Below are 20,568 nucleotides of genomic sequence, written 5' to 3' on the forward strand. Positions count from 1 at the left end.
CGTACACACGCGGCGCCTCTCCGTACACCTCGTACACACGCGGCGCCTCTCCGTACACCTCGTACACACGCGGCGCCTCTCCGTACACCTCGTACACACGCGGCGCCTCTCCGTACACCTCGTACACACGCGGCGCCTCTCCGTACACCTCGTACACACGCGGCGCCTCTCCGTACACCTCATACACACGCGGCGCCTCTCCGTACACCTCGTACACACGCGGCGCCTCTCCGTACACCTCGTACACACGCGGCGCCTCTCCGTACACCTCGTACACACACGGCTCCGCTAGGTACACCTCGTACACACACGGCGCCTCTCCGTACACCTCATACACACACGGCTCCTCACCGTACACCAAGTGCACGCGGCTCTGTTCCGTACACACACGGCTCCGCTCAATACACCCTATACATACACAGCTCTGCTACATCTACCCTGTAAACCCCTCCTGACCCCAAACATACTTATCTCATCCAGCACCATGACAACAACACAGCAGAGTCTTGCAGACACCAAGAGGCAGGGCTGTGCGCACAGGACCTGTGATGAGGTCACAGGAGGGGCGGAGTCAGGCGTCACATGATCAGGGGTCTGGACAAAGGCTCCTGATGATGTGACCCCTGACTCCTCCCCTCCTGTGACCTCATCACAGGTCCTGTGCGCACAGAGAAGGCAAGCAGCGACACTGTGAGTGGCTGCGGGGGGGAGGGGGTCTCATGCTATGGCGAGGATGGGGTGCGTGGGGAGGCGTGGCGGCTTATCTCCCTGCAGTGCGGGAGGAACTTGGAAACTATCACCACCGTGCGGCAGGAGCAACAGTGGCTGCAGCAGCTGCCGCCCGCGGCCCACATGACAGCGGCCCAGCGGGAAAATGCCCGGTTGGTTATATTGCCAATCCGGGCCTGCTTGGAACGTAAGAGGCATAAAAACCCCTCGAAAGAAAATTAAGGTGTTCTCACAAGTTAGACACTACCGTCCTCACATTGTGGCTCTGGTGGAGAAACACTTGACCACGGATACTGTTCGGTGGGTACAGAAACCGTGGGTGCAATGGTTTATACATGCTTTTCACACCAGCTATTCAAGGAGGGTTTCACTATTAATTCATAAAGATGTTCGATGGGAAACCAGAGAGGCCCGGAAAGACCCTGAGGAACGATTTGTGTTTGTGCATGCGCTGATCAACTCTCAGAAATATGTTATTCTTTGTATTTATAATCCCCCTCCGGCCAATATATTAATTATTCAGAAGGCATTGAGCTTTGCTTTGAATTACCCAGATGCACACGTCATTTGTATGGGAGATTTTAATTTGGTCATGAACCGTCATCTTGATAAATTGAGATTAGATGATGGAGTACAAAGTGGGGTCCCTCCCCCCGGGCATATCCCAACTGTCACAATTCATGGCGGGTAGTGGGTGGCAGGATCTTTGGAGACTGCGCCATCCTGAGACGAGGGAGTATACTTACCACTCCTCCACTAAACGCTCTCTGTCTCGCATAGACTATATTTTTGGATCCAGCAGTTTGGCGGCGCGGGTGGATGATATTAAACATGGAAGTAAGGGGATTTCGGACCATAGCCCAGTTATTCTTAAGCTTAAATATGGGCCATCGACCAATAGGATAACATGGAGGTTGAACCCCTTTGGGCTGAAGCTGATAACATCGCCTGATAGAACGATAGATCAGTTACGTTTCTTCGTCTCGTCCCACCCTGAACCCCGAAATATTAATGTATTTTGGGATGCTCTTAAAGCGGGTTGTTTATCCTCTATGATCTCTTACGTTAAACGGGTGACATCGGAGGAGGATGGCGAGATGGAGCGACGTCTGAAAGACTCGGAGGCGGCCTATATATCTGATCAAACTAGCAGTAATAGGGTAGAATGGCTGACTGCTCAAAGGTTATATGCTCAATATATTGACACCAAAACGAAACGTAAATTATTTTTTGCCCGACAATCTTATTTTGAGATGGGGAATCAGGCTAGTAAATTTTTGGCTTACTTAGTACGACAGCATAATACGACTAACACGGTTCTACAGATACGGGATTCAGGTGGTACCTTGGTTTCCTCAACTGAAGAGACACTGAAATGCTTTTTTGACTATTATGGTTCATTGTAGAATTCAAAGACTGATGTGGATGGCCCGGGGTGTCTAAATTATTTATCAGATATAGAGTTTCCTACGCTGAGTCCTTCCCAACAGGCTTTCATGGATGCTGAGTTTACTTTGGAGAAGATAGAGGATGCCATAAAAGATATAGCTTAATAGCTGTCTACAAATATCTAAAGGGCTGTCACATTGTAGAAGGATCAACTTTATTCTCATTTGCACAAGGAAAGACTAGAAGCAATGGGATGAAACTGAATGGGAGGAGACACAGATTAGATATTAGAAAAAACTTTTTGACAGTTAGAGTGATCAATGAGTGGAACAGGCTGCCACGAGAAGTGGTGAGTTCTCCTTCAATGGAAGTCTTCAAACAGAGGCTGGACAGACATCTGACTGGGATGATTTAGCAAATCCTGCTTTGAGCAGGGGGTTGGACCAGATGGCCCAGGAGGTCCCTTCCAACTCTACGATTCTATGATTCTATGATATGGCCTCCGGGAAGGCCCCTGGGCCGGATGGATTCCCTGTTGAATTATATAGGAAATACCAGGATATACTGGCTCCCCTTTTGTTGACGGTGTTTCGTGGGATTTGGGAGGGGGGATGCATGCAATCCTTTTATGAGGCCAATATAATAGTTCTCAAAAAGGAAGGGAAGGACCCTTTAGATTGTGGATCTTATAGGCCAATATCACTAGTAAATGTAGATTATAAGATTTTTACAAAAATTTTGGCCAAAAGAGTGAACTCAGTCATATTAGAACTTATACACTCTGACGAAACTGGTTTTATGCCTGGTAAGAGCACCTCTATTAATATCAGACGAGTCCAGTCAGCGGTCCAATATAGCTCTTTGGTACCAGATAATGAATGGGCATTGGCATCGCTGGATGCGGCCAAGGCCTTTGACTCTCTTGAATGGCCTTTTCTCCATGCATGTTTGCAGAGGTATGGGTTTGGTGATAGATTCCAAAAATGGGTCAGTGTTTTATACATGAAGCCCAGGGCCCGGGTCATCATGAATAACTCGATATCTGAGCCATTTTCACTGCATAGGGGAACTCGTCAGGGTGTCCCCTTTCCCCTGCCCTTTTTGCTGTTGCTATTGAGGCACTGGCAATTCGTATAAGATCTTCCCCTAATGTTGCTGGTATAGAAATAGCGGGTCGAACAGACACCATAGGCCTATATGCTGACCATATGGTGATATTTATGGACAAAGCGGAGGAAACTCTGACAGGAGTCATCACTACTATAAATAAATTCAGTAAATATTCTGGCCTATACATAAATTGGGAGGAATCTGCTTTGATGCCTCTTTCCCACGCTCCAATGCCAAGACTTGAGACTCTCTCCTTATTGCCCATTGCAACTAATTTTAAATATCTGGGTGTCTATATCTCTCAAGGTAGTAAATTTGATCTGCAACTCAATATACAACCATTGCTGGAGATGGTCAGAGGTAAATTCGCGATTTGGGGTAAACTTCCACTGTCGGTAGCCGGACGTATCAATCTAATTAAAATGATATTACTCCCCAAGCTTTGTTACTTTCTTCAACATAGTGCGGTAGTGGTGCCCAAATCCTTTTTCGCTAATTTGAATTCCCAAACTACATCCTTTATATGGGGGAACGCCAGGCCTAAACTTAAATTAACCACTCTACAGAGGCCCAAGAGGGGAGGGGGGGCAGCGTTACCCGATTTCTTCCTTTATTATTTGGCTGGACAGGCCAAGGCCATAAGTACATGGATGCCTGGAAGTCATTTCCCTAACTCTGAAAGTCAACTGTTTCATGCTGCACAGATTAGTTGCCCACTGGGTTTTTTGGAAATGAGGAAAATTAATATCTCGAGACTGTTACCTCTGCTTCGTCTGGCACGATCGATATGGAGACAGATTAAGGGGGTGGTTGGATTTGGGGATATAGCTGAAATGCCCCTATGGAATAATGACTACCTCCCGGTGCTACTTGAACATCCATCCGCCGAGTTTTGGGCTCAGTATAGTGTCTCTACGATAGTTGATCTATATGATCATGGAACTTTGGTGTCCTTTGAACAATTACAAGTTAATCGTAGTGTCCCGAGATCCCAGTTTTTCCGTTATTTACAACTAAGGTCAGCTTTTCAGTCGCACATGAGATGTATAGGTATAAATAATGCCATTTCGTCTCTACCCTTGATAGGGATCCTTAAATCACAGGGCCCTCAAGGCCTCATTTCCTTCTGTATACATATATGTTGTCAGTGGGGGCAGATTGTGCTTTAGATTCCATTAAAAAGAAATGGGAGAGGCTCATCCCGGATACACAGGGCGAGGAATGGGAAGAAATCCTGGAGTCACCAATCTGGGTATCTCCATCTGCCAACAACAGGATGATACAATTGCATATTATTAATCAATCATATTTGACTCCAACTCGACTTTTTAAGATGGGTCGATACCAGTCATCGGAATGTTTGAGAGGTCATTTAATAGATGCAGACTTTATCCATATGATCTAGTGCTGTCCTGTTTTTGCGCAATTCTGGAGGGAGGTGACATCACTATTGACATGTCTGGTACAAACCCCTGTTCCCCTTGAGCCGCTGATCTGTCTATTTGGAGTATGGGATGAGGAGACATGGGGGTCACTATGTTGGGATTTTTCTATGGGAGACGCTGTTTCTGGCATGGAAGGTACTAGCATTACGGTGGATGGGAAATTCACCTCCTTCTCTTGGGTCCTGGATCACTTTGGTAAATTCGATTATTCCATATGAATGGACACTGTATCAAAACAGAGGGTGCCCAGGTAAATTCGAAAAGATTTGGGAGAGGTGGAATTCCTCTCACCTCACTTTGCAGAGCGGAGATGTCGCATAGTAAATAGCTCATTATGTAGAAGTAGGCTGCGGAATAGTTTGTTTTTTGTAGACGTAGGTATGGTTTAGAAGATAGGCAGGTTTCATTATTTGATAAAATATAAATATATATACAGTACAATATACCAATGGCGCTAGTGTGCAGGGTTGAATCAGCAGCGAGTAAGGAACCCCCACACCACCAGGGGTGAAAATAAACAATTTAAACAAAATGATACTCGCGCTATGAATCAATGGAGAATAAATTTTTTTTTTTAGATAGATATATATATATATATATATACACACACACACACACACACACACATATATATATATATATTTACCTGTAGGACCAAGGCAATAAACTCATAAGCATTAGATGTTAGAGGGTACTGAGTATTGATGGATCAAACTACAAAAAGACAAAACAAAGCATAAGTTTTAAATCTGAAAATGCAAAGTCATAAAAAAAAAAAGTGAAGTGTTAGACTCTAGTGACTAAGAGCATGGTCGGTATTGCGTTCTAATAGTTAATTAAAAACACCTACCATATGACTATGCAGACCTAAATAAAAACAGATACAAACACACTGGGGGAACCATAAAGTGCTATATATGTACCTTGCACATACCCCCACTGTGACTATTACCTCTGAATAGGAGTGCAGTGGGAAACGCCCGGTGGTTCACTAATGTGAACAGACTTTTAAACAGTAGATTCACCGCTGTGAGCGGACTTTTGCTTTTGAGCGGTAGAAGCCTGCGGCATATACTTGCTAATCGTTTAGGAAGTCTCTCAATCAGTAGAAAAATAAAAAATAAAACACCGAGCTCTGTTCCGGCCGGTAACAGGCTCCAGGTGCTGGCAAACGTCCGATAATTCTCCGATGGTGATAGATCCCGCGTGAATGGCGTGAGAGCAGGGAAAAGAGCATAAATGATCGCTCACCAAAGTAGACACAGTCCAACGGCGGTCAGCATACCAGCCGCATTATAGATTGTAGACACCCGCGGTCAGTGTGGTGTGAATCTGGCAGGACCTGCGATGATAATCCAGATCACGAGAGGCGCGCAATCACGTGATGTCTGATAACAAGAGTGCTGCTTGAGCCAAAATTCCAACTAGTTTCGGAATAGCACGGATTCCTTCCTCAGGGATGGCTCATCATGCACTCAGTGGGGTTAAATTCCCTTGGCTCAGCAATGAATAGCTAGTACAAACAGATGATGTTAATCAAAAGCAAACCGTTCCACCTCATTATTAAGTCCCCTCGGTTTTAAAGTGTCCAATTCAAAAATCCACCTGGTTTCTTCTTTTGACATTAATTTAATAAAATCCCCATTGCGCCAGTGTTTATGGACCTTTTTGATACCCATTATTTTAATACCCCGCAGAGACCCCTTGTGAACAGAGGAAAAATGTCTAGATAGAGGATGATTGTCAGACTTAGATCTTATATTGCGAAGATGTTCCCCTATACGCTTATTAGGTGGCCGCTTAGTGCGTCCCACATACATTTTTCTGCACGGACATTCTATAACATAAATAACGCCTTGAGTAGTACATGTAATGAAATCTGTTATTGGAAATTGTATATTATCATTTGAAATTACACTCTGCTGTTTAGTAGGATTGAGTGTTTTACACACCTTGCACTTTTTACAAGAAAAAAAGCCTTTTACTGATTCCTTAAAAGGACCCAAAGTAACACTTGGAAAAAATAGAGTTCCGTACTGTAGGGGCAATAATATTGGCTAAATTTCTAGCCTTTTTAAACACAAATCGCGGATGTTGGGATAATTTTTCTCCAATTATCTTATCTTCTTTTAGAAGATCCCAATATTTATTAACAATTTTTTTGAATAAGTGAATATTTGAATTATATTGTGTAATGATTGGTATAGTTATCTGCTCGGTTTCTTTAGGGTCCTCTCCCTCTATTAATTGGTTAGTACACAGTAGTTGACCCCGAGGAATCTCTTTCACCTTGACTTGGGTATCTTTTAAATGCTGATAATCATACCCTTTATCCAAAAATTTTTTGGTAAGAGTATTTGCCTCGCGGTCATACTGTGTGGGGCTGGAGCAATTACGATGTGCTCTCATGAATTGGCTGCGTGGAACATTAAGCAGCCATCTTGGGAGATGGCAACTAGTCATTGAGATATAGCTATTTGAATCAGTGGGTTTATTATAAGTGCAAGTTTGAATTTTGCCACAGTCAACCGAAATATTGAGGTCCAATAAATGTACACCGACCTTGCTAGTAGTAGCAGTGAAATGTAAATAAAACTCATTTTTATTAGTTATTTAAAAACTGTTGAAGAGAAGAAACACCTCCCTCCCAGATGAAAAAGACATCATCAATGAAGCGCAGCCACAGGACCAGACCCGCGCACAGGCCGCCGTCCCGATTAATGTGGAGCTCCTCCCACTTGCCCACATACAGGTTAGCATAACCCGGCGCGAATCTGGTACCCATGGCTGTACCCCACCGCTGGGTGTAGTAGCTCTCCTCATACCTAAAATAATTATGTGAAAGAATAAAAAGAGCACATTCCCTGATAAAATCTCCCTTCTCTGGAGTAAATAACTGCGATTGACTCAAAAAATGAGCCATTGCCTCCGTTCCCTTGTCATGCTGGATAACGGTATACAAAGAGGTAATATCTAACGTACCTAAAATATAGTGGTCACGCCACTGTATTTCTTTTAAAACCTGTAGAATATGTTTGCTGTCCTTTAAATAAGATGGAAGGCTAGACACTATTTTCTGAAGGTGACAATCCACATAATGGGATAAATTCGAAGTCAAATTACCAATCCCAGAGATAATAGGACGCCCCGGCGGATTGTTCGGATCTTTGTGGATCTTCGGTATATGGTAAAAAACTGCAATTCTGGGTGAGGGAGTGTAAATATAATCAAACTCCTGTTTATTGATTACTCCATTATTTAACCCCCTTGTTAACAGATCTTTAAGCTCATTCACAAATTTATCAGAGGGGTCATCTTTCATTATCTTATATGTTCGTTTATCGCCCAAAAGACGAAGAGCTTCCATATTATAGTTAGAGTAATCCATAATAACAATACTACCCCCTTTATCCGCAGGGCGGATAACTATGTCTTTCTTTTGTTGTAATACCCGAATAGCATTCCGTTCCCTACTGGACAGGTTATGTTTAAAGGTAGAACATTTTTTGTTACTGACCTTCCTTAGATCGTAAATCACATTTTTTTTTTAAATGATTCAAATGCATCAGAATACTCATTTAATGGGTTAAATTTCGATTTAGGGCGCAAAGAAGTAAACTTAGATGGATGTTCAGGATCCACCAATACATCACTACCTCCTTGGGGCTTTTTGCTAAAATATTTTTTAAGAGCTAATTTTCGCATAAACTGCTTAATGCCAATAAAGGCTTGAAATTTATTAAATTTAGCTGCTGGTGCAAATTTTAACCCTTTCCCCAATAGAGATAATTCACTGTCAGTGAGTTCGTGTTTGCTAAGATTAAAGATTTTTTGATCATGGTCTATTACTTCCTTACGTTTGTTCTTTTTTTGGGCGAGTTTCCCCCCCCCCTACTGCCCCTAATGCGGTTTTTCTTTGGTTTAATGGAAAAAACAAATTGATAGTTTTCCGATTGTTTTGTGGTCGTTTGTTGCTAGTAGTACTACCTCTCTGAGATCTTATACCCGAGTTAGTTTGCGGTTCTGGTGATACAGATCTTGGTGATTCAGTTATTGTATTTAAAACACCAAACCGATTATTAGTAATAACAGGAGTAATAGTATGAGGCTCTATATTCTGTAAAGGAGAGCCAGGGGGTTGGAGGACAAAACTAGTCTCAGGTTGATTCGTATGATTAGGTGAGCCTGCGCTTATCGGAGATGGATGTATAGAGAATTCCTCTTCAGAAATATTAACTAATAATTGACAATCTCCGGTCTGATCGCCGAGCTCAAACTCTTGATCATCTTCTTGGTGTCGAGATTCATAATTCGGAATTGCATCTCTGCCAAATTTACGTTTTTTCTTTTCAATAATTTCTTTTTCTTTGATACTTAAGCGGTTTTTAAGAGTTTTTTCTCTATACATCCATCTCCGATAAGCGCAGGCTCACCTAATCATACGAATCAACCTGAGACTAGTTTTGTCCTCCAACCCCCTGGCTCTCCTTTACAGAATATAGAGCCTCATAGGGGGGGGGGAAACTAGCCCAAAAAAAGAACAAACGTAAGGAGGTAATAGACCATGATCAAAAAATCTTTAATCTTAGCAAACACGAACTCACTGACAGTGAATTATCTCTATTGGGGAAAGGGTTAAAATTTGCACCAGCAGCTAAATTTAATAAATTTCATGCCTTTATTGGCATTAAGCAGTTTATGCGAAAATTAGCTCTTAAAAAATATTTTAGCAAAAAGCCCCAAGGAGGTAGTGATGTATTGGTGGATCCTGAACATCCATCTAAGTTTACTTCTTTGCGCCCTAAATCGAAATTTAACCCATTAAATGAGTATTCTGATGCATTTGAATCATTTCAAAAAAATGTGATTTACGATCTAAGGAAGGTCAGTAACAAAAAATGTTCTACCTTTAAACATAACCTGTCCAGTAGGGAACGGAATGCTATTCGGGTATTACAACAAAAGAAAGACAGTTATCCGCCCTGCGGATAAAGGGGGTAGTATTGTTATTATGGATTACTCTAACTATAATATGGAAGCTCTTCGTCTTTTGGGCGATAAACGAACATATAAGATAATGAAAGATGACCCCTCTGATAAATTTGTGAATGAGCTTAAAGATCTGTTAACAAGGGGGTTAAATAATGGAGTAATCAATAAACAGGAGTTTGATTATATTTACACTCCCTCACCCAGAATTGCAGTTTTTTACCATATACCGAAGATCCACAAAGATCAGAACAATCCGCCGGGGCGTCCTATTATCTCTGGGATTGGTAATTTGACTTCGAATTTATCCCATTATGTGGATTGTCACCTTCAGAAAATAGTGTCTAGCCTTCCATCTTATTTAAAGGACAGCAAACATATTCTACAGGTTTTAAAAGAAATACAGTGGCGTGACCACTATATTTTAGGTACGTTAGATATTACCTCTTTGTATACAGTTATCCAGCATGACAAGGGAACGGAGGCAATGACTCATTTTTTTGAGTCAATCGCAGTTATTTACTCCAGAGAAGGTAGATTTTATCTGGGAATGTGCTCTTTTTATTCTTTCACATAATTATTTAAGGTATGAGGAGAACTACTACACCCAGCGGTGGGGTACAGCCATGGGTACCAGATTCGCGCCGGATTATGCTAACCTGTATGTGGGCAAGTGGGAGGAGCTCCACATTAATCGGGACGGCGGCCTGTGCGCGGGTCTGGTCCTGTGGCTGCGCTTCATTGATGATGTCTTTTTCATCTGGGAGGGAGGTGTTTCTTCTCTTCAACAGTTTTTAAATAACATTAATAAAAATGAGTTTTATTTACATTTCACTGCTACTACTAGCAAGGTCGGTGTACATTTTTTGGACCTCAATATTTTTGTTGACTGGCAAAATTCAAACTTGCACTTATAATAAACCCACTGATTCAAATAGCTATATCTCAATGACTAGTTGCCACCTACCAAGATGGCTGCTTAATGTTCCACGCAGCCAATTCATGAGAGCACATCGTAATTGCTCCAGCCCCACACAGTATGACCGCGAGGAAAATACTCTTACCAAAAAACTTTTGGATAAAGGGTATGATTATCAGCATTTAAAAGATACCCAAGTCAAGGTGAAAGAGATTCCTCGGGGTCAACTACTGTGTACTAACCAATTAATAGAGGGAGAGGACCCTAAAGAAACCGAGCAGATAACTATACCAATCATTACACAATATAATTCAAATATTCACTTATTCAAAAAAATTGTTAATAAATATTGGGATCTTCTAAAAGAAGATAAGATAATTGGAGAAAAATTATCCCAACATCCGCGATTTGTGTTTAAAAAGGCTAGAAATGTAGCCAATATTATTGCCCCTACAGTACGGAACTCTATTTTTTCCAAGTGTTACTTTGGGTCCTTTTAAGGAATCAGTAAAAGGCTTTTTTCCTTGTAAAAAGTGCAAGGTGTGTAAAACACTCAATCCTACTAAACAGCAGAGTGTAATTTCAAATGATAATATACAATTTCCAATAACAGATTTCATTACATGTACTACTCAAGGCGTTATTTATGTTATAGAATGTCCGTGCAGAAAAACGTATGTGGGACGCACTAAGCGGCCACCTAATAAGCGTATAGGGGAACATCTTCGCAATATAAGATCTAAGTCTGACAATCATCCTCTATCTAGACATTTTTCCTCTGTTCACAAGGGGTCTCTGTGGGGTATTAAAATAATGGGTATCAAAAAGGTCCATAAACACTGGCGCAATGGGGATTTTATTAAATTAATGTCAAAAGAAGAAACCAGGTGGATTTTTGAATTGGACACTTTAAAACCGAGGGGACTTAATAATGAGGTGGAACGGTTTGCTTTTGATTAACATCATCTGTTTGTACTAGCTATTCATTGCTGAGCCAAGGGAATTTAACCCCACTGAGTGCATGATGAGCCATCCCTGAGGAAGGAATCCGTGCTATTCCGAAACTAGTTGGAATTTTGGCTCAAGCAGCACTCTTGTTATCAGACATCACGTGATTGCGCGCCTCTCGTGATCTGGATTATCATCGCAGGTCCTGCCAGATTCACACCACACTGACCGCGGGTGTCTACAATCTATAATGCGGCTGGTATGCTGACCGCCGTTGGACTGTGTCTACTTTGGTGAGCGATCATTTATGCTCTTTTCCCTGCTCTCACGCCATTCACGCGGGATCTATCACCATCGGAGAATTATCGGACGTTTGCCAGCACCTGGAGCCTGTTACCGGCCGGAACAGAGCTCGTGTTTTATTTTATTTTTTTATTTTTTTTTTTTCTACTGATTGAGAGACTTCCTAAACGATTAGCAAGTATATGCCGCTGGCTCCTACCGCTCAAAAGCAAAAGTCCGCTCACAGCGGTGAATCTACTGTTTAAAAATCTGTTCACATTAGTGAACCATCGGGCGTTTCCCACTGCACTCCTATTCAGAGGTAATAGTCACAGTGGGGGTATGTGCAAGGTACATTTATAGCTCTTTATGGTTCCCCCAGTGTGTTTGTTTCTGTTTTTATTTATGTCTGCATAGTTAGTTTTTATCTACTAATTGAGAGACTTCCTAAATGATTAGCAAGTATATGCCACTGGCTTCTATTGCTTAATAGTCCGCTCACAGCGGTGAATCTACTGCTTAAACGTCTGTTCACATTAGTGAACCACCGGGCGTTTCCCACTGCACTCCTATTCAGAGGTAATAGTCACAGTGGGGGTATGTGCAAGGTACATATATAGCACTTTATGGTTCCCCCAGTGTGTTTGTATCTGTTTTTATTTAGGTCTGTATAGTCATATGGTAGGTGTTTTTAATTAACTATTAGAACGCAATACCGACCATGCTCTTAGTCACTAGAGTCTAACCCGGACACTTCACTTTTTTTTTTTTTTATGACTTTGCATTTTCAGATTTAAAACTTATGCTTTGTTTTGTCTTTTTGTAGTTTGATCCATCAATACTCAGGTTTCATTATTGGCATAATAACACAACGCTATTGTGATTTAATTGGTATTATGTTCTGCTTTATTTACATACAACTGCTGCACACATTATGCTTCACATTTTTTATGTTATCTGAGCATATGTGTGTTTTGTATCAAGCTTAACATCATATACTAATTGTGTGTATTGTATAACTGCTTATGGTTTAATAAACTAATTAAAAAAAAAAAAAATCGGCAGTGTATCAAATACTTATTTTCTCCACTCTATTTATGAATCCAGCCAAAATAACAGCACAAGCTGCTTCAACGGCTAACAGGATAACGCAGGGGGCGGATATACCATTGCTGCTACATGTGCAGACACACAGGGGCCCAAGAGATAAGAGGCCCATTTCTACTTCCAAAGCAGGTGGAATTGTGCATATTGATGAGGTTTTTGACTGCAAAAAGATCCATAAATTGTCTTTGCACATGGGCCCATTTCTGTTTCTGTCCGCCAGTGGGATAATGTCATGTATTAAAAAAGGCACGACCAAGACATTTCAGTTCTGCTCATCTTATCATTTATGCTCATGTAAAAAAAAAAAAAAAAAAAAAAAAGATTTTCCCACCATAGAAAGTAATAGTATATTGTTAGGATATGCCGTCACTTCCTCATTGGTTGCAATTATATTGCCCGGACCCCTACAGATTCTCAGAATAAGGGTTTGTTCATATGTTGCGTTTTTATTTGCCTGCTTATACTTGTATCTCGTGAGCTGTACTTTTATCTCTATTGTTTGTCCTGAGAAGAAGCAGGAGTGCATCGAAACTTGTTGAATAAAAACCGCATTTGAATTTCCATGTTCTCTCTGCATTGGATTCCGTTGGCAGCGCGGATTTACCCCCACTTTGCTCCAGCTTCTACAGGACATACCATTGTGGATCTGCAGCAGCCTATACCCTTCCAAACTAACACGGAGTTTGTGACTTTCACAACTCCACCAGGAGAGCATTTTCTCTGCCTTTGATCTACTTCTTAACCCAGATAAAACCCTATTGTGCTCTTTATCTTTCCAGGTTTCTTTATAACCATACATTGCATTTTTGCCATTGTTTTGCAGTAGGGAAAAAAACGCAACATTTTACAGTGCCAGCAAAGTAAATGAGATTTCTGAAATCTCCTGCGCATGCTTTTTTCTTGCAGATTTGAACTTTCCAAGACTTTTCTCCAAATCTGTAGCTTCTCAATTCTTTAAGCGTTTTTACAGGATTTGTCGGCCATTCACATGAATGGAAAAAAAACAAATATAAAAAAGGCTAAAAAATGCATAAAAAAAAGTGCATTTTTCCTGCCAAGACTAGTTTTTGCAGCAGATAAATCACATACCATGAAAGATCCTTGTTAAAGGGATTGTCCACACTTGAGAGCGGAGGGTACGTGACCACAAGTATGCGATTTGAAAACCTGGCGACTAGACGTGCGAGGCCTCGCTCAATACAAGTGAATTGAGCGAGGCTGGACACATCTAGTCGGAACGTGGCTGTAGTATGCAAACTGCATACTTGCGGTCAATGATTGCCCACTCCTGGTGACGGCACCAGAGAATCCTGATAGTGTGCGCCGTGCTCGATGTGAGGATTCACAAGTCTGCAGTCACATAGAGTAAGGGGTAAGTGTAATACATACAATTTTACGGCGCCGCTAGATGGCAGTATTAATCAGAGTGAGATTGGACCACAATACACGGACTGGCCGCCCTCTCCCTATCTGAGCGTGACAGCTTCATTTATTTCTATGTATCTGTCACTCTCAGGTAGGGAGAGCGGTGGCCAGTCTGTGCACTGCGGTCTGATTTATACGGACGTGTGAATGCGCCCTAATGTCTCAGTATACACAAAACAATAACACAATATAAGTAGTCTCACAGGTTAGCCTTGTTACCCAGCTGGATTAACTGCATATACTTACCATTATTACATCTGCATAACAGGTGATGCCATCCCCCCCAAAACCACTGGGGCACAGACACGTTCTCTCTCCTCCAGAAGTTGGCATACAGGTAGCCTAAGATGAGAGATAATTATGGTTATTAAAGGACTAGATTATGTAACCCAAAAATGGTTTAAAGGAGTATTCTCATCTCCAAGACCCAAGATCTGTAAGGCCGGGTTCACAATGCGTTTAGGCAGTCTGTTAGACGGACTGCATTACTCTGCGGTATAATGCAGTGTATCGCAGACGGTTAACGCTGCTATTGACCCCTATTGTCAGGCGCATCCCGACGCATGCCGTAAAGCGGCATGCGTTCGCGATGTGCCGTCATTCAGTGACGGAGCCTCAGACACGGGCTGCAGCGTCTGAGGCTCCGTCACCGCTAGCACAGATGAATCATCTGCGCTAGCGGGTATAGCAAAATGCGATCGCGTTATGCTATACCGTTAACGCAGCCCGTCAGCGCTATGTGTTGAACGGGCTGCTTAACGTAATGTGAACCTAGCCTTAGGAGATGAACAAGTGAGAAGACTCACACAGTTAAAGCCTAATCGAGTATCTGCAAGTGAACACCGTCATCTCCTGGTCAAAAGATGATAGAAAAAGACAAAGCAGAGAGAATTACATTAGTAGGAACTGAAGAGTGAAGTCTATGTTCCCTGAGGGAAGAAATTGGAGGAGAAACTAGCTCAGGTGATAGACGTGGCGCAGTTAGTAATTATAAACGGTCCAGGAGGGCAGAGAGAAGAGAAGAGGAGGAATCGGCGTCTGAAGCTGTAGCAGGATGGACGTGTGGTGCAGCAAGGTTGGCTTATACCCGAGTAAAGAATAGAGTGGCCAGATCGGATTAAAAGATTGAGAGACAGGGAAGAGAGCTAAGTGATCAGGGCCAGAACTGAATGAGCAAGATGAGAGTAAAGAGACGTGAGCAGATAATGTTAGAGGGACATTAGTGAGATCTGCAGAAGTATGGTACACAGGGGACCGGGCCGTGCTTCAGAGAACAGAGGCGGCCAGAGCAACGTTTGCAAGCAGCGAACCACCAAGTATGGACTTAGGATCCAACACTGGTTTATTAGTATAGACTCCGGTTAGGGCCTGGACAGAGTGTGTCACTACCACCAGTGTGACCGGGCAAAGACGGTGATGGATAAATATCTGAATGTGACACACCATAAAACCGAGTGACAAGGTAGAGAGGCTTGTATCTACTGTAAATGTTCAATTCTTTGTATAATAGGGTTTAATTGTTCTAACTCCGAATGCTGCTTCTATCTGAAGGAGTAGATTGAAAAACACTATTGGTTGCTAATAATCTGCTACCCTTGTTTAGTTTTGTATGCTAATCATTTAAATTACTGTGTTAGAAGAATAAACAGTCTTTGGTTAAATTATAGCTGTGCCCTCATCTTCTGCTCTGTTGCATACCAAGCTCCTGTTTACAGATCTGGGTCGCCCTCCCAGGGCTGTGGGGTACTCGGTACCGGGCCGGTGTCAGGGGAATGTGTCACAGCAGCGGTGACCCGGTCCGTGGCTCTGGGCGCCCAAGTAATGGGGGAATGTAGTTAATGGAATGGAATAGTTTGTGACGCCACCTGTGGTGCTCGGCAAGGGAGGTGTTAAGCCGACGCTGCATGCAGATCCGCTGGGACTGATGGTAGAGTGCAGCAAGGATGTAAAAGCTCCCCACAGGTGAAGCTATAGTCCCAGGGCAGTGTAGAGGTGGTTGGCACGGGGATGTAGCAGTGCCGTAAGGGTAGGAAGCAGACAAGACACAGCGGGGTGCAATTTCTGTACCTTTACTTGATAACTGCAGTCCAGGGTCCTGATTACAGATGGTAACGGAGCAGGCTAGCCTGGAAGCAATTCAGGGATTCTCTCTCAGCAGACGGGCTGTGCAGTCTCCTTCCCTAGTGCTTATTTGAATGAAGTACTCCAAGTACTGAGTTACACTGAAGTTCCTCCTGTCAGATGTACCCAAAAACCTTACTTGCACGGCAGACAGCTGTAGCCTTTCTCGGGGACGCCTCTCTCGAGTCCTGGCTCACTATCCAAGCTGCTGTTGTGCCCTCAAGTCTTAGATGGGAGCAGGGCATTTACAGCCTCCTACTCCTCTGGTGTCTGTTGCAGGACCGTTAGTATCCGTACAACCGTGGAGACCAGGCTCCAGTTCATGTGCTCACTGTGAGGGAGCTCTCCTTTCCCAGCTCAACCTCCAGCTTCTCTCCACACGTTTGCACACTTCACCCTCCGCAGACTAACTGACCACCCCTTCCTCTTGGCCTTAATCCCGGTTCAGAGTTCCCCCTGCTGACCTGGAGTGGAACTGTGTTGCATGTATGGATTGACTGCGAGAGACCCATCATTGCCTTCAAGCCTGGCATTACCCTCCCCTGGAGGAAGGCAAAGCCACTGTGGCGGCCATACTCCTGGGGGCGCCACATTCCCCCCTAGTGCAAGTCAGCACTCCTGGGCTGAACAAAACATGAAACATGTAAACAGTTACAATAATAATTGTACAAGATTTAAAAAGGGAAAGTTACAAAAACCAAGTGCTTCAAAAATGGTCCTATGATGATAAGTCCAAGTGCGTCAACGGGTTGTTGTCCGTGAAGATAGTGAACTTGGTGGAGGCTAGGTAATGTTTGAACCTTTCGGTGACAGCCCAGACTATGGCAAGGAACTCCAGCTTGAAAGAACTGTAGTTGTCAGGGTTCCTTTCAGTGGGGCGCAGCTTCCTGCTGGCGTAGGAGATCACTCTTTCTTTCCCATTCTGTACCTGCGACAGTACTGCTCCTAGTCCCACGTTGCTGGCATCAGTGTACAGCACAAAGGGTTTGTCATAATCTGGGTAAGCCATAACTTCTTCTCCGGTGAGAGCCATCTTCAGCCGAGTGAAGGATCTCTCCAACTCTTCAGTCCATTGAAAGGTGGAACTTTTCTGTTTGGTCTTCTTGGACTGCCCCCACCAGAAGGTTTTGCATAGGGGTGGCTATTTCGGTAAAGCTTTTGATGACTCTTTGGTAGTAGCCTACCAGTCCAAGGAATTGGCGTACTTCATGAAGGTTGCTGGGCTTTGGCCAATCCCGGATGACTGTGACCTTGTCAGGATCTGGTGCCACACCTTCTGCACTGACCACATGACCGTGGTACTGCACCTTGAGCTTCAGGAGGTGACACTTGGAGGGCTTCACCTTCAGGCCAAAATTGGACAAAGCTTCAAACACTTCAGCCAGGTCTTCCAGCTGATCTTCATAGGTTTTAGAGAAAACAATGACATCATCCAGATACAACAGGACTGTCTCAAAGTTCATGTGTCTCAGGCAGCACTCCATCAGCCAATGAAATGTTCCTGGAGCAGTGCAGAGCCCAAATGGCATATAATTGAACTCACAGAGACCCATTGGAGTGGTAAATGCTGTTTTCTCCTTGTCTGCCTCTGCCACGGGAACCTGCCAATACCCACTAGTGAGATCCAAGGTGGAAAAGTAGTTAGCAGTTTTAAGTGCAGCTAATGATTCCTCAATTCTAGGTAGTGGGTAGGCATCTTTATGTGTAATGCTGTTAATTTTCCTGTAATCAACACAGATTCTCATGGTACCATCCTTTTTCTTTACAAACACTATTGGAGCTGCCCAGGGGCTACAACTGTCTCTGATGACCCCTGCCTCCTTCATCTCCCTCAACATACTCTTAGCACATTGGTATTGTGTTGGGGGTATAGGTCTGTACCTCTCCTTTATGGGTGGATGGTCTCCCGTGGGGATATTATGTTGAACCCCTTTTGCCTGCCCAAAATCTAGTGGGTGTTTGCTGAATACCCGCTCATACTCCTGTGTCACTCTGTAAACCCCATTTTTCTGGTATGAAGGTGTAGAGTCAGTTCCCACCTGCAGTTGCTGACACCACTCTTCTGGCTGCTTCACAGAGCCATTGTCCTCCACCCGATCGGATGAGACCAAGGGTTCTGCTGACTGCAAAGAGTTATTAATGATGAGCAGCTTAGCAACTGTGGCGTACCGAGGTATTGTGGCTTCCTCTTCCCCACAATTCAAAAAAGACGTACAGGTACTCTCCCTTTTCGTACATCAACCACCCCTCTGGCTGTCAGGACAGTGGGTCTGCTATCGGAGTATACTGGTTCTACCAATGCCTGGTAATCTCTCCTTCTAAGACCTATAGCTGCCCGACACCAAACCAACATTTCACATCTGGGGGGTATTGCAATGGGGAAAGCATCACTCACTCTGACGCTGCCAATCTCTCCGCCAGAGAGTTCTACCTGTTGTCTTTGCATCAGGGCTCGGATCTCCTTCTGCAGGACTCGTTCTCCGGAACCAGCAGTCTCAGCCACCTGTTGCAATAAGACAATAACCTCGGACAGTTTTCAATTACATTTGTACCAAGAGTCATCATGGGATTACATTCACGTTGATCGATATCAACAACTATCAGGCCCTGAGATTTCAGCTCTACCGGACCCACTTTAACAGTAACCTCTTTAGATCCAATCTGCTGCAAAGACTGACCATTACTAGCAACTACTGTCAGTTCATCAGTTGGGCCACGGGTAAGATCTGAATCAGCCCAATACCTCTTGTACAGACTGTACGGCATAGTGGTCACCTGGGAGCCAGTGTCCAGCAAAGCGTTCATGGGGATGCCGTCAATCACCACAGGAAGGATCGGTCTCCCTCCCACATACTTGGTTCGCCAGTTCCTTGGGCCTGGGGATCCTATTCCTGGGGGTTGGCCCTCTGCCCCAGGGGTTGCTCGTTTAAAGGACAAAATCTTGCAAGATGACCTGCCTTGTAGCAGCGACGACAGATGGGACGTCCGTCCTGGTCATAGCGATCGTTGTTCCTTCCTCGAAGTGGCGGGGTTCTCCTCCTCCGGAGCCACGGGACATCCTCTGGACTGGAAGCAAGCTGGATCTTTTCTTTGGAGGACACTTGCAGGGACTGCACGGTTTTCGTAAGTGCAGCCATCCCTTTGGTCAACTCCTGGACCTGAAGACGCAGCTCCTCAGTTGGATCTTTATCCAGAGTCTGTGCATCAGCCTCCACAGGGATGGAAGGAAAAGATGTTGCTTCCTGATGGTAGGTGAACGCTGGGGGCCTAGGGGGCGCTGGATGGCTGTCAGTGGACTCCTGCAGTACCCGAATAGCCCTGTCCATAAAATCAGCAAAGTCCAGATCAGGGTTTTGCAGGGTTATAATACGAAACTGTCCTCTGTGGGTACTGGATAGGAGTCCTTCAATGAACTGCTCCTTTAACAGTTTATCTTCCTCCTTCACACTGTCAGGATCAACTAGCTTAACTGCCCGCAGCGCCTCCTGCAGGTTGAGAGCATAATCCCTGATACTGTCCCGCGCCTTCTGTTTATAGCCAAAGAACCTCATCTTGATTTCAGCTGCAGTGCGGGTGTCAAAGGTGCTTCTCAGCTTGGCCAGGATCTTTGCAACGGTCTCTTTATCAGTATCCTGCCAGGCTTTCACTTCTCTCTGTGTTGCATCCATTAGCTGTCCAATCAGGATATTCACTTTCTGGCTTTCAGACAAAGGGTATACTTTAAACAAACTGCACAGTCTCTCTTTAAATTCACTCAGGGTATGAGAGTCACCCGAGTACTGTGATAGCCAGGCCGCTCCCTGTATGTAGGGCATGGACAACGACATTATGGAGACCGCTGCTGCGGGCGCTCCTCCTTGCGGTGCTGCGGGCTTGGCAACGGCGCCTGCCGCTGCATTGCCGTCTGGCGCGGACATCCTCTTCCCCCCCTAGTTAACGTTAGCCAGGGCCGGGGGTTATTGAAGCTCACCGGCGGCCGCTTCACAGGCCCGACGCTCCAGGCTGTAGGCCTCAGCTCCTCCTTCTCTCGCGCGCGCTGTCCTCTCTTCCCGCGCGGCACTTCACTTCTTTGCGCTCTGTGGCAGGCTCCGCCCACGAAGGCCT

At 44.2% G+C, this 20,568-nt stretch overlaps 1 protein-coding gene across 1 annotated transcript in view; it reads right to left on the reverse strand.

The window, feature by feature from the left end:
- The window catches only part of STAB1 (stabilin 1), a 281,241-nt gene that overhangs the window by 133,860 nt on the left and 126,813 nt on the right, over positions 1–20,568 (reverse strand). Inside the window, exon 27 of the mRNA XM_073574319.1 lies at positions 14,590–14,685. Coding sequence (XP_073430420.1) covers positions 14,590–14,685 — 96 coding nt within the window. The remainder of the gene's footprint in view (positions 1–14,589; positions 14,686–20,568) is intronic.

The sequence above is a fragment of the Dendrobates tinctorius genome, unplaced genomic scaffold (genome assembly GCF_039654945.1).
Source record: "Dendrobates tinctorius isolate UK_male_01 unplaced genomic scaffold, ASM3965494v1 ptg000038l, whole genome shotgun sequence".
NCBI classification, from domain to species: Eukaryota; Metazoa; Chordata; class Amphibia; order Anura; family Dendrobatidae; genus Dendrobates; species Dendrobates tinctorius.